General features: G+C 38.8%; 1 protein-coding gene across 1 annotated transcript in view; it reads left to right on the top strand.

Moving 5' to 3' along the window:
- SCFD2 (sec1 family domain containing 2) overlaps positions 1–12209 on the top strand; it is a gene marked incomplete at its 5' end in the record, with an annotated part of 202620 nt that overhangs the window by 53306 nt on the left and 137105 nt on the right. Inside the window, one exon of the mRNA XM_009642330.2 lies at positions 1310–1485. Coding sequence (XP_009640625.2) covers positions 1310–1485 — 176 coding nt within the window. The remainder of the gene's footprint in view (positions 1–1309; positions 1486–12209) is intronic.

Raw genomic sequence — 12209 nt, 5'->3', positions numbered from 1 at the left:
CTTCCAAAGACCGTCCTTGGTATCACTGAAACTAAGCTTTCAACATTTATTCACTGTTGGAATCATTTATTTGCCATTTATATGATATTGAAAGGATGGAGGCAAATGGAGAGCCTTATAAAGTAATGATATAACCAAACGCAGAGAAGAAACACAGTGGCTGTCTTACAAGATCTTTCCCTTAGGGAAAGATACTGAACAAAATGATCAGTTTATGGTGTAAGCCATGAACTGCCTAGCATCAGCCTAGTGCCTTCCTGGCACCAAAGCTTGTCCTGTTTAAGTTAAAGGATCCTCCTCACTCCATCTCACATGTTCCTGCTCTTTAGGTCTGGTTTGCTTGAGGAAGATGACTTGTTACTGGCAGAGGCTGCCAGGAATCGGGAAACAGGCCTGGAATGGATCTTAGTCCAGACTTGCATTTAGGATGGTGTTTTGACACTGGTTTTGCTTGCGTGTTGATGGTATGTGTGATGTCCTGTTATGATTTTCTTGGGGTACTGTGGACCTACCCTTTTCTAAGGTACTGTGGACCTTCCTTCCTGGAACAGATCACTTCTAAAATATAAATTGGTTGAGCAGTTTAGCTGGCACTTTAATGTTGGATGGAATAACTGCTAATTCTGTAATGTTTTTGTGGCCTGAATGACTCCCTTCATGCTCTTCTATTAAGGAGAGCTATACAGGCCAATGTATGGGCACCAGGGCGTTTATTTTGAAATAACGGGTGAAATCACGCTATGCTTACTGCAACTCAGAAACTGAAGAGTCACGCCTTGGACATGTCCCTTCCAAGAACAGCTCCAGAAACCAGTTCCTTGAATCATTAACATCATCTCTTACTTTTTGAGTCAACACTGATCAAAAATGCACCCTCAGGAAGTGGCTGGAGGGGGTGGGTTTGGTGTAAGGTAAAAGGCTTACAAATTCCCATTGGACTTCTGATAACAATAGAAAGATCAACCATTGTTTAGAAGTAGTCATCAAATATTATTTTCTTAGCTTAAATGAATGTCTCTCCATGTCTGAAAACAAAAAAATGGTATTATGCTTTATGTCAGCATCTGTTGTGTATTGTTAAATACCTGCCATACCACATACCTTAAGCCACAATTCATGGATGAAATAAGTCTTTGTCCTGGCCTGTTGCTGCAGCTTAAAGCTCCGGGTGATTGCAGTGAAGCTAGGATCAGGCCCGTAGTGGAGTGAGCCTCTAAAGACCTCTATAGCCCATTCGCTATAATTGAAAAAATCTATTTGGTTTGTGTTTACCGCCACTGAATGCTGTGTCCTGTTTTCCTTTCCGCAGGCAGAGTCACCCCAGAACAGCTCAGCTCATACATTCAGCTTTTCAAAAATAATCTCAAAGCTTTGGAGAACCATTGTGGTCTTCTACAGCTTTCGCTGGCTGTGGTCCAGACTTTGAAACACCCCCAGACTTCCAAATGGGACAACTTCCTTGCCTTTGAGAGAGTACTTCTGCAGGTACATATTATGTGAATTTATTTGACCTAAGTAAAAAAGTTTTGTTTAATTTTTTGAATTCTCATTGAATTCTGTAGCTTGTATTTTTTATGAAGCATGTTGGATGTCTTGCTAAAAAGCTGTTCCTTACAGACATTAGAGTAGGGTAGACATTAAAGGTGAAGTATATAAATAATCTGAATTGGGTGACAATTTTACATCTATATGAAATTTCAAGATGATATAACTTTTAGCATTGGATAGGATTATTGCTATCAGTCTGAAGGTGCTTGTTGAGGTAACATGCTGAATCAAATGCAGAGAGGACTTCGTTATTATGTGAGTATAAAACTTCTGTAACTTATTGAGCAGATGAAAGCATAGTAGGAAATTCCATGCACCAAGAGAGTGAGGTTTCTCTTGCTCACAGCTGTCATCTGCCCACAGGTTTTCCCACCGCCACGTTTTTTACGGCATCCTGTTGGTGACCACAATATTATTTACATAACATTTTGTATCACACTTGGATTTCTCTCAGGAAATGAAGAGTTAGTGGTACATTGAACTCTATCCTACTAACCTTTGGAGATGTACCAAACAAAGGAGGAGTTTTTCTAAGAACCTAATAGAGTTAATTTCTGCTGAAGTTCAGGGAAAGCTCAAAACTTTCCTTCCTGAGCTGTCCCTTCTGCCATTGTGTTGGTTTTTAGAGGAACCATCTTCTTAAATCCTAGCAAGAGGCAAGTCTTCATGAGCTAACTTCTCATGAAGTTAGAGTCAGCTTTGAATGAGTGAAGTGCATAGTGTGGACCTCAACTAAAACCAGATACTTCTTTTGTAAAAATTAACTGCCTTTGTCTAGATGTTGAAAACAAAGAAACAACCCGACTCTCCCCATAATCTCTGGCAGCAGGATATAATCCCTGGTCCTTTGAGAAGACTCAGCCCGTACTTCATAGCTTTGTAGTCAATGAATTTCTGCAACATTTTGGGGGAAAAAAAATGCAAAACTGAAATAGTAGCAAGCTCTTGTCTGCATTAATGTAAAAAACTATTCTCTCTTGGTAAGACTGAAATATTTTTGAAGAACACAGGTAGCCTTCCTTCTCTAGTTAAGAAACAAACACATTGCAGGTAAAAGAACTCACTGCAGCCATTCTTTGGTTTGTCTGGACTTTAGATCACGGGACTGACAGCCCGTAGTCTCCTCCTCTCCTGCAGGGACTCATGTCACACAGCTCTTCTCAGAAGCTGGCTAAGTTCCATCTAAAAACCAATTCAGCTTTAGAATCAAAATAAAGCTGCAAGCTCAGCATTGTTTTCACAACAACAGACAGCCGCCTATATAAAAACCATGCTGTAAATCATCAGGGAGTGGAAAAACAGAAGAAACGACCAAACTATGTATTTCATAAAGAAGAAATGTATAACAAGCACTCTCAGAATTGTAGGTGGCTTTGGATTATACCCACTGCCTTCCACCCATCATATTAAGGTAAAATGTCTTAGCCAAAGCAAACTTTCTAGGCTAACATTTGTAACTGTTCCTTAAGCACATACTCATTTTCAGTAGTTCAAACAACAATTATTTTGAATTACACAATCTGCACAGCATGTATCCTTTTACTGTCACTATTTTGAAGACAGAGTCTGACATGCATTATCTGCTTCTGAGCATATGGCCTGTCTCTGATCTGTTGACAAGGGTTTGCAGGAAGAGCAAAATACTGAGAGACCCAGAAGACATCAGAGATATTTTTATTTTAAAAAATCAACTAGGATATTACATTGTGAATGGTTGGTACATAGCGCTCTGCACTAAAATGGATGCCATGGTAGTTCATTTGAGCAGTATTACTGAGAAATTCTTTAGCATATCTTGTTATGTTTCAGGTATTTTAAAATAATAAGTCTTCAAAAATCCTCAATAAAAAGGAATTGTTTCAACATGAAAGTAGCATTGTTACCATCCTATAATGGAATCACATAGAAGACAACTGTTAGTGAAAGATCTACTGGGAGTAATATTATTAGACTCAGACAGTGTTGGAATTCTAGATTTTTCGCTGATGGATGCATGTCAGACTCCAGCTGATGCCAAAAGAGATAACCCAATAGAAACCGCTGGTGTTAGAATTCTCAGATTTCCCAAAAAAATAAATCTGCACAGTTTTGGAATTTCTCTCATTACTGGATCTCTCTGATGGGTCTCATGATTCTCTGCTAAGTCTACTTTGTGCTTTTCAGAAAAAACACTTTGTTGACTTGAAACCTTTAGTCTAACTCTTACATTGAATAGCCTCTTCCATTTTTCTTCTTCTCTTTACTCCTCAATTCACTCCTTTCAGTTGATGTTGCAGGTACACAGTTCTAAAAATGGCCTGGTAGAAGTAGGAAGCAGCCCACTTCCACTATTTTATCATAACTAAAGATTTGTAACTACATTTTTCAGACCTATGTTGTCTCAAATTTTTTACATCTCCAGCAAGGAAGTTTGGTTTTGACTGGAAGTCCGCTGAAAGTCAGTGCAGCTGCATACTTACTACAGAGTTGTCCTCTCCTTAACTCGGATGGATGAATGGTCTGAGAGCAAAACTGGATTTTGATGGGATCATGGCCTTGACCTCAAAGGAAAGGGGATTGTGTGCTGGGTTGAGTCATGCGTCAGAATGATTCATCTTGTCAATCACAAGTTTTCTCTGCGTTCTGCTGTTCTACCTCTGCACACAATGGAGCTTTTACTACCCAGAAGTTTTACATGCTTTGTGAATTGAAACAGTATATCTTATTGACCAAGCATATATCCCACCCCATCGTATTTTCCTTCTCTTGATGTCCTCTTTCTATTTTTCTACTTCTGACTATCCATAAAACTGATAGGTGGGAAGGGGAACATGAGCTAAATGCTGCACCACGCTGTCTGCAACTCCCCTGTACTCCTCATGTGACTGCCTTGTTTTCCTTCAAGTGAGGATTTAAAATCTAGGGAGATAACAGAAAGAGTGCTGTCACTCCATACTTTTCAGCTCTGTTTAGCTATATGCCCTGTTCTCAAATTTATGAGTTTCACAGAGGTTTATTAAGCAGTAGAGGTACATGAAATATAAAAACACAAGAAGAGCAGCTCTCTTCAGAGGTTAAACAAAATGTGACACTGTGAGAGAAAAAATATTTTTGTTGTTTTCAATGTATACTACTCATATATTTGCTGAGCAGGGATTTCTGCCTCCAAATTCAGTTTATAAATATCCAGCAGCAGTAGACAGTGTGAGTGGGGGCATAATGTGCCCCAAGGGAAAGTGCAGTTGCTGTGTGAAGGATACTGCTCTGAAATTCCCCAGGTTGGATGCTACCTCTTAGAATTGGCTGCATCCTTCTGGCATAATCTTGCTCTCAAGATTTAAGAGTAAAGTATTTCTCATATGGAGTAGTAGTCTGTTTTATGAATAGCCCCATCCACTTAAATCCCCAGGTTGGGTTTTATTCAGTGCAAGCAAGTTTATCAGATCAAGTTTCTAAAATAGCATATGGAGTTCTTGAAATGCATTTCCCCGCAAAGAAAACAGACATTCCTCCAAGCAATTTTAAATTCTGCTGCTGTACTTTGGAGTGAAACAGAAGAGGAGGGGGAGGATTTAAGTTGATTCCAAGATTCTGTAGGTTGTCATGAGCAAAGACATTGTCATGCTAAAAAGTTTACTCTTAGAACTGTCATTCCTGCGTGGCAGCAAATTCTGGCAAGAGTTGTATCAGTTGGCATTGCACGGCAGCTAAAGGTTCATTCCATTTGTCCTCAGTTAATTGTCTGCTGCACGTTTTTAAATGCAAACTTTTTCTGCTAAACTGAGTGGATGTAAAATGCCAGGTCCTGTGTGTATGGTGTTTGGATTCCATTGGTAGAAAATTCCTAGTGTAGATGACTTTCCTAATATACAATGACTAGTAATAACTCAAACTAAAAGAAAAATCTCTTCCACAGCATTATTGATATTTCTTGCGTTATTCATTACAAACAACTCATACTTTGTCAGGCAGTTTTTTGCACCAGGACTGTTAAAAGCAAACAGCTACTTTGACCTCCCCCCAAAAGGGGAGGGGTCTGTTTCTTCTTTAGGATGAGGACATTCTCTTCTTTTTTTGAGATGTCTGGGCTGAACTTAATTTTGCAACTGCAAATGTACCAGCACTGTTCTCTTAAAATAACTGCATTGCCCAAAGTAAGGAAATCTGAAAGATTATTAAATTCATTGTTACTGTAGGGGAGGGGATTTTTGCTTCTTGGGGCTTTTTTGTGGCATAAAGTTTTTGCACCTACTGACCAGCATTTCACAGTTTACTGGGAAATTAGACAGCTTCAACATTGACCTAGAAGCCATGATACTACCACTGGATCTTAGTAATGTCAAAATTTTGTTTTGTGATGCTGATTAATGTCACATAATCTCAAGAATAATTGGAATTAAAGGTCATATCAAAAAACCCCCAAACTAAACCCAACAAACCCACAAAACCAAACCAAACCCAAAAATCCTGAATATAATCTCAGTTTCATTCTATAGATGAAAAACTAGAGTCTAAACTGTGTACAATATTGTTCTGGTTGGCTATAACTGGCTTTACGATGCATACCCAGATAAAAATCCTCTCAGCTTTCACCTATTTGAATTGTCTGACTTCTCAGACTTAAAGCCTCTTGAATTGGGACCAAGTCCCCTCTGAGCTTTGACTCCTTTCATGTCCTGTACTGTCTGTGAGGTAAGTGCCTTGCTGACCTGGCCAGTGCTCCCACATAGCATCTCCCATCAGAAATGTCATCAGTGAGTATGGAAATGGCATGTTTCTGGCAGATATTGAGGACAGCTACTCAACTGATGTGACAGTGTGTACCGTCACCTCACACACACTGTACCATTGCTCTTGGATTTGAGCTCATGATCAGCCTACCTAGCAAGTGTTACTTCTATACTGCTTGCCAAGAACATACGGGTGGGCACTGTGCATCACCTTGACTGCTTAGGAAAATAAATACAGTGCTGTAATACCAATTAGCAAGCAAAGATAGATCTTGCAAGATGGTCTTCCATCTATCTATAAATCAAAGTTGTCATTACGTGTGAATTCAATATAGAATATGTGATGTATCTATCGAAGTCATTACCTTCTAAAGTTAACTTACTTGTTTTCAAATGATGACTTGGTTGGTTTTTAAATTTTACAGGTTCTTTTCTGTTCTTCTTTTTTCAAAGCTTTGCTATCATGAGAAAGAGAACACTGTAATATTTAACAAAAGTATCTGGCATTTTTAGTGGCTCCTGGCAATAAGTAGGTCAAATAGTCTGATGGTGGAAGCTATGTACACATAGTTATATGGAGAGCTTCTGACAGTATAGCATTTTCATGTTCAAATTTCCAAATACTAAGTAGTTATGTTTTATTTTAGTTCTATTTTCCTCACTTTGGTGCTGTAAAATTTGTCAGAAGGCAGATTTATTTTTTTTTTTGTCCTTGGTGTCTTGAGAAACAGAAAATATAGACATGTTTTTAAGAGAAACAGAAACTTCATGCCAGATGGTCATTCCAATGTTTTTATTTTTCTGTTGGCGGTAAGTGGTTATGAGGTTAATAAAATGACATCATTCTTTCTTCTATGAATATCAGAGTGCAAGCTCACACAAAAAATGAAGTGGAAAAACTGCAATACAGCTAAATATTTTATATTGTAGTTCATGTTTCAGTAGCAAGATCTAATAGCTTGGGTGTTGATAACCATTCCATCCTGTGCCGTGATTCTCTGCCATTTTTACAAATGCAGGGTACACATGACTCATTACTTAATGAAGGATGACATTATTATTTATTTGCACTTCTGGCCATTGCAGAATATGGTAGGCGTTCTTCACATATGCATGTCTGCACAGGACCCTGTGCCAATAAGTTTGCAAACTGTAAGACACCAGCTTGCAGACTTTCCCTTCCTAGAACTCACTGTAGCTTTCAGACCTCTCGACTTTTCTACAAGGTACAGTAGTTACTAGGTGGCATTTATTGACTCTAAATTGGTATAGATCAAAAGCTTAAGCATGGGCCTCAGGGCTGCTTAAGCAAGCAGTTTGATACAAAGCAGTGAAGAAATAGAAAAGCTTTTGGAGTAATTCCTTTTGCACTGCAAGAATAATTCATAGATCAGCTGTAGTGAGACCTTTATTTCTACATGGAATAGATTAAGATCAGTGGCATTCCTTGTTATTTTTTATATTGCTTTAGTCTGCATGTAATTTATAATTATGTAGCTTAGCTCAGTGCAATAAATTGTCTTTTTGGTGGCCTACAATGTTGATCAATAAATCTTTTTAGAATAGATATTGCAATAGTATTTGGAAAGAGGACCCATGATGCTAGCTTTCTGTAATTAGAGAAGTTGTATTAAAAAAAAAAATCTTGAAATTAGATCAGTCACTTTTCAACACAAAGTTGCATATGGAATGGATTGTCTAGTGGGAGTCTTGTGTGATACCATGTTGATTGCAAAGGTCATCCTCTGGAATTTGGTACCTTTTGGATGAGACTGCAGTTTGGACACTGATACTTACTCTGTCTTACACAGCTAGAGAATCAAATGTTGATGATTCTGAAGAGAAAATAGTCCTGAGCAATCACTTGCTTAAGCTTCCAAATTATTTACAGTATGTTCTTATTTAACCATCTGTTTGTTAGACTTGCTCTATTTAAACTGGGAGTCGTTTCCAGAACATGTAAACCCATTTGGATTCTGCCTTTATGCATGTGTTATTTTTAACTTTGCAAGTATTTATGCTACATAAAATTGATGTTAAATTTCATGGCCTTGCTTAAAAACTGGTGTATGCAAGCCCTGAAATAGTGTTGCTTCTTGTAACCTGCCTCATGTGGTCTCAGTTTGTTTCTTTTGCTTGTTCAATGCCTCTTATGTTCATGATACCTTAAGTTGTTTTTAACAAGAATTCAGTTGTGTTTATGTGTTTTCTATACATTTCTATAAAACAGAGCTCTAAACTGCTGGGGACACCTCAGTGCTACAGCAATACAGATAAAACTGTGGCCTAAATTTGTGGAAGTACTGAGCTGTTTCAGGTGTGTTTGGTTTTCTGCACCACCTGTGATACTCCATGGAGGAAGAGCTTGTTGGTTACAATTCATATTCCATGTTCTCAGGGAGCTTGCTTATGGACCATTTCCCAAGTTTTACATGCCAGAATTAAGACATTCCAACTAGTTTTGGCCAGAAGGAGATGTGTGTGCATGTGTACATGTGTGTGTGTGTGTATATATGTATAAAAATTATTCTCATCTCTATATGTTTATATATAATTCTTCTAGTCAAACAAATTTTCTGTGGGTAGAATGCTCTTTTCAGACTACTTTGAAAGCAAAATAAAATATGGGTAGGGATTGTTTTAACATTAAATAAATCATTTGAGAGTGATCAGAAGCTATATTTCTATGGACAATTTATTAATTTGTTGAAAGAAAACTGGTTTAAGTTTTTCTAACTCTGGCTGACAAGGGGTTAAAATATCTTAAGTGGGGTTACCATATCACATGGGAGTTAAGAGTATCTTTTTGTGTTCTTGTCAAAGAAATGTGTTTGCCTCTGGTCTGAAAAATTGCCAAGTATTGCCATTGTGGCTCTCATTGAAAACTTAAAGACCTCCCTCCCTCATCTTCTGAAAGAGCAGATATTTTGTATCCACTTAAGAGTCACCCAGAGCCTCTAAAATGAGCACTTAATAAAGAAACAGCTTTCTTAAGTGAATAAATGTCCATGTCAATAAAACTTAAAAAGCCTTGTGGGAAGAAGAGGCTAACCATACTAAGTCAATGGGAAGTGTTAAATTAATTCTATGTACAAAACCAAAATACTTGCTGTAAAATAAAAAAATCCTAACATATAAATGATTGTAATGGGAGGCAGCTCTTGGGAAGGAAAAAAATGGCAAAAACTCACTACGACCGCCTCCACATGCACACATTATTTAGTTAGAAGTTTAAACAATTAAAAGTTTTTTCTTGCCAGCTTTCTTTTGAGATGCGTTTTGAAATTACATGGCGGTGGATAACTGGTTAGGCCGTGTTCCAGAAGGGCAGCACGACTCCCAGTTTCCTAGGAACACTTGTCCCTGGCGATAGCTGGAGCCCTTCACCAGCCCCAGGGAATCCTTGTGCAGAGCTATGGCTCTGCCTGTCATTTGCCATTTTTTCTCCTCTGTTACTTTTCTCCTTAAAATGTAATGTTAATTGTAAAAGATAATATTAATCAGGCCGAAAGGCAGATGCCCTTGCACTGTGTCAGTATGCATGGAGTAGCTGCAGAGAGGCACAATATTAACAATATTGACTGAGTCACCGCTTACTCTTACACAGATAATTGTGCTCCAAGAGGCAAAGCTTCTGCCGTGGGTACTCCCAGCAAGTCCTTCCTTTGCTGTATGTGTTGCTCCACTGATAGGGAGTTGCATACTACCCGATTTATGTTAGCGGCAGGATCTGCTTTCCAGTTCCTGAATTCTTAAGGAGATCGTTTCCACCCTCACCAAATAATTGATCTTACTTCTTTTTGTTATTACTTGCACAGGTCAGGCTTAGTAGTGAAATGTGTTTTTAAAAAAGCACTCTTCCAAAACCATGAGGAATGTCTCCAGTGGACTGGGCAAATCTCTTGGCTTATTAACCTGCAGAAAAACAGCAGGCACTATTTCAAATCTAATGAAGTGAAAGATTCAAGCTCTCTTGGCAGCAGCATCTTATTTATATTTGGGGGTGGGGACCTGTAAGCGGTGCCTTTTTAGGTGTGACTGATAAGCAGCGCAAGAGTGCGGATTCCCTTAGTCCATCTTTCTGCCTCTTAACAACAGAAATCCCATTAGCAATGCCCATTCATCAGCCCTCTGATGGACAACTTAATTGGCAAGATTTTGCTGAGTACTGAATCAAGTTTGTTATTGCAGTGTTTAGTCTCTGCTAATAAACTCATTAATTTGCTGTTAATTGTATGTTACTGGTCAGGCACAGTGGTATATGGAGATGGGGAGGTAGGCAGCTCCATCTGTGCTCTAGCATTTTATTTGCTATCCATTTTGTTCATTGTGATACCCATGTTTTTTGATAAAAAGACTTGTTTGGTGTATTTTTTGGATGCTTTCAGTCAAGATGATTCACTCAGCTTGCCATAGTCTTGGTTAGAAAAGCAAGGGATTTTAAAAGACGATACATAGGGTTTCTTAGCTACAATCCTAACTGGATTTTGCCTCTGCTGTAGGTTCAGAGCAGGTCTGCCTTTACCTCTGGGTGGTTTTGTCTGTTTTCACTAATTATATTATAGTATTTAAGGAAATGAGCATTGCCTCATTTTTACAGTCCATGTGTTGTCCCTAGGTAAGATTCCAGGTATTATTGTAATAATAATGAAATCCATAACACAGAGCATAGCATCTAGTGAGAGCTTTACCCATAGGACCTGCATATCGTTGTGGTTGTTAGCTCAAAGGCAGTAAGTCACCTATCAAATCTTTTATCTGCAAAGCAGTTTGATAGTGCCAATGCTTTATCTCTGGTTTTGAGTGTGATTATGTTAGTCTGTCAGCTTAGTTTTCCCCATTTTTTGGAGAATATACCTGATTATTTCCTACAGCCTGGCAAGGAGAAAGTGGAGAAACAGCACAACTGAAAATTAATGAAAACTTTACTGTGGGTGATATCCAAAATTAACAGTGGGTCTGCCACATTGCATTCCCTCTGTCTCCCCCCCTTAATGAGCTGCATATTTCCCTTTCCACTGGCCCACACACTTCCTTGGATCACAGACATTTCTGGGCACAGGGTACATGCACAGACATACAGGTGCACACCAAACTGCTTTTTCCCCACAGTCTGGGTTGTCTGGGCAGTAGTCAGCCCCAACCTGAAAAGCAGATAGTCCCACTGGAACAGTACTGATCCCTAGTTGTAAGCCTACCCTCTCTGTTTGTCTTGTGTCCCACAGAATATGTTAAGGCATTTTTGCCCCAGCAAAAAAATAAACTTTGGTGAGTCTTGACGTGCTTGTGCCAATATGTCTTTATGGCTGCTGCCTTCAGATCACAGCTCTTAACCTCTCTGTCTGCATCATCTTTCTCAGTCATGAAGCTCTTTAAAGGCACAACTATGCTCAGCCTCTGAGGCTAATATTTTTTCCCCAAACCATTATTTTCAGTAGGAAAGTAAGTATATTTAAAATTTGATTTTGCTTACTTGATGGAAAACAAGGTGGTGGTAGTTTTCTGAGTTGTCAGGTCAGCCAAGATTGGGGTGGTCTAGGACTTAACTACTTTTCCTAAGCTAAGATCTTTTACCTGGTGAAAGGGAACCCACAGTGAGTTGGAGAACTCTCAACACTGCCTTGTTCTTGGACACGTTTTCAGTGAAAGAGGGTCATGTCGTGTCCCCTTCTCCACCTCCAAAGGAAGCTACACAAAGAGACAGTGCTATACAGCAAGTTGATTGATGCTCAGTCCAGCAATGGAGCCATGGTAGACTTTAATTTGTTATAAATTATGATACCATTGTTTGTAGATGTATAGACTTGCTTGGTAATGTCATTCGCTTACTTCCAGTAAAGAAGGCAGGCTCAGCTCTCCTTGTCTAGGTTAGAAAAGCAGGTCCTGTTTGAAGGCAACATACTGACTCAGCCAACAAAATCTTCATGGAATTTTACCTCTGCATTAAGTCAT

This window comes from Egretta garzetta, unplaced genomic scaffold, assembly GCF_000687185.1.
Source record: "Egretta garzetta isolate BGI_Z169 unplaced genomic scaffold, ASM68718v1 scaffold557, whole genome shotgun sequence".
Classification (NCBI taxonomy): domain Eukaryota; kingdom Metazoa; phylum Chordata; class Aves; order Pelecaniformes; family Ardeidae; genus Egretta; species Egretta garzetta.
Note: the sequence above shows the minus strand (reverse complement) of the source record. Positions and strands in the feature narration are given on the sequence as shown.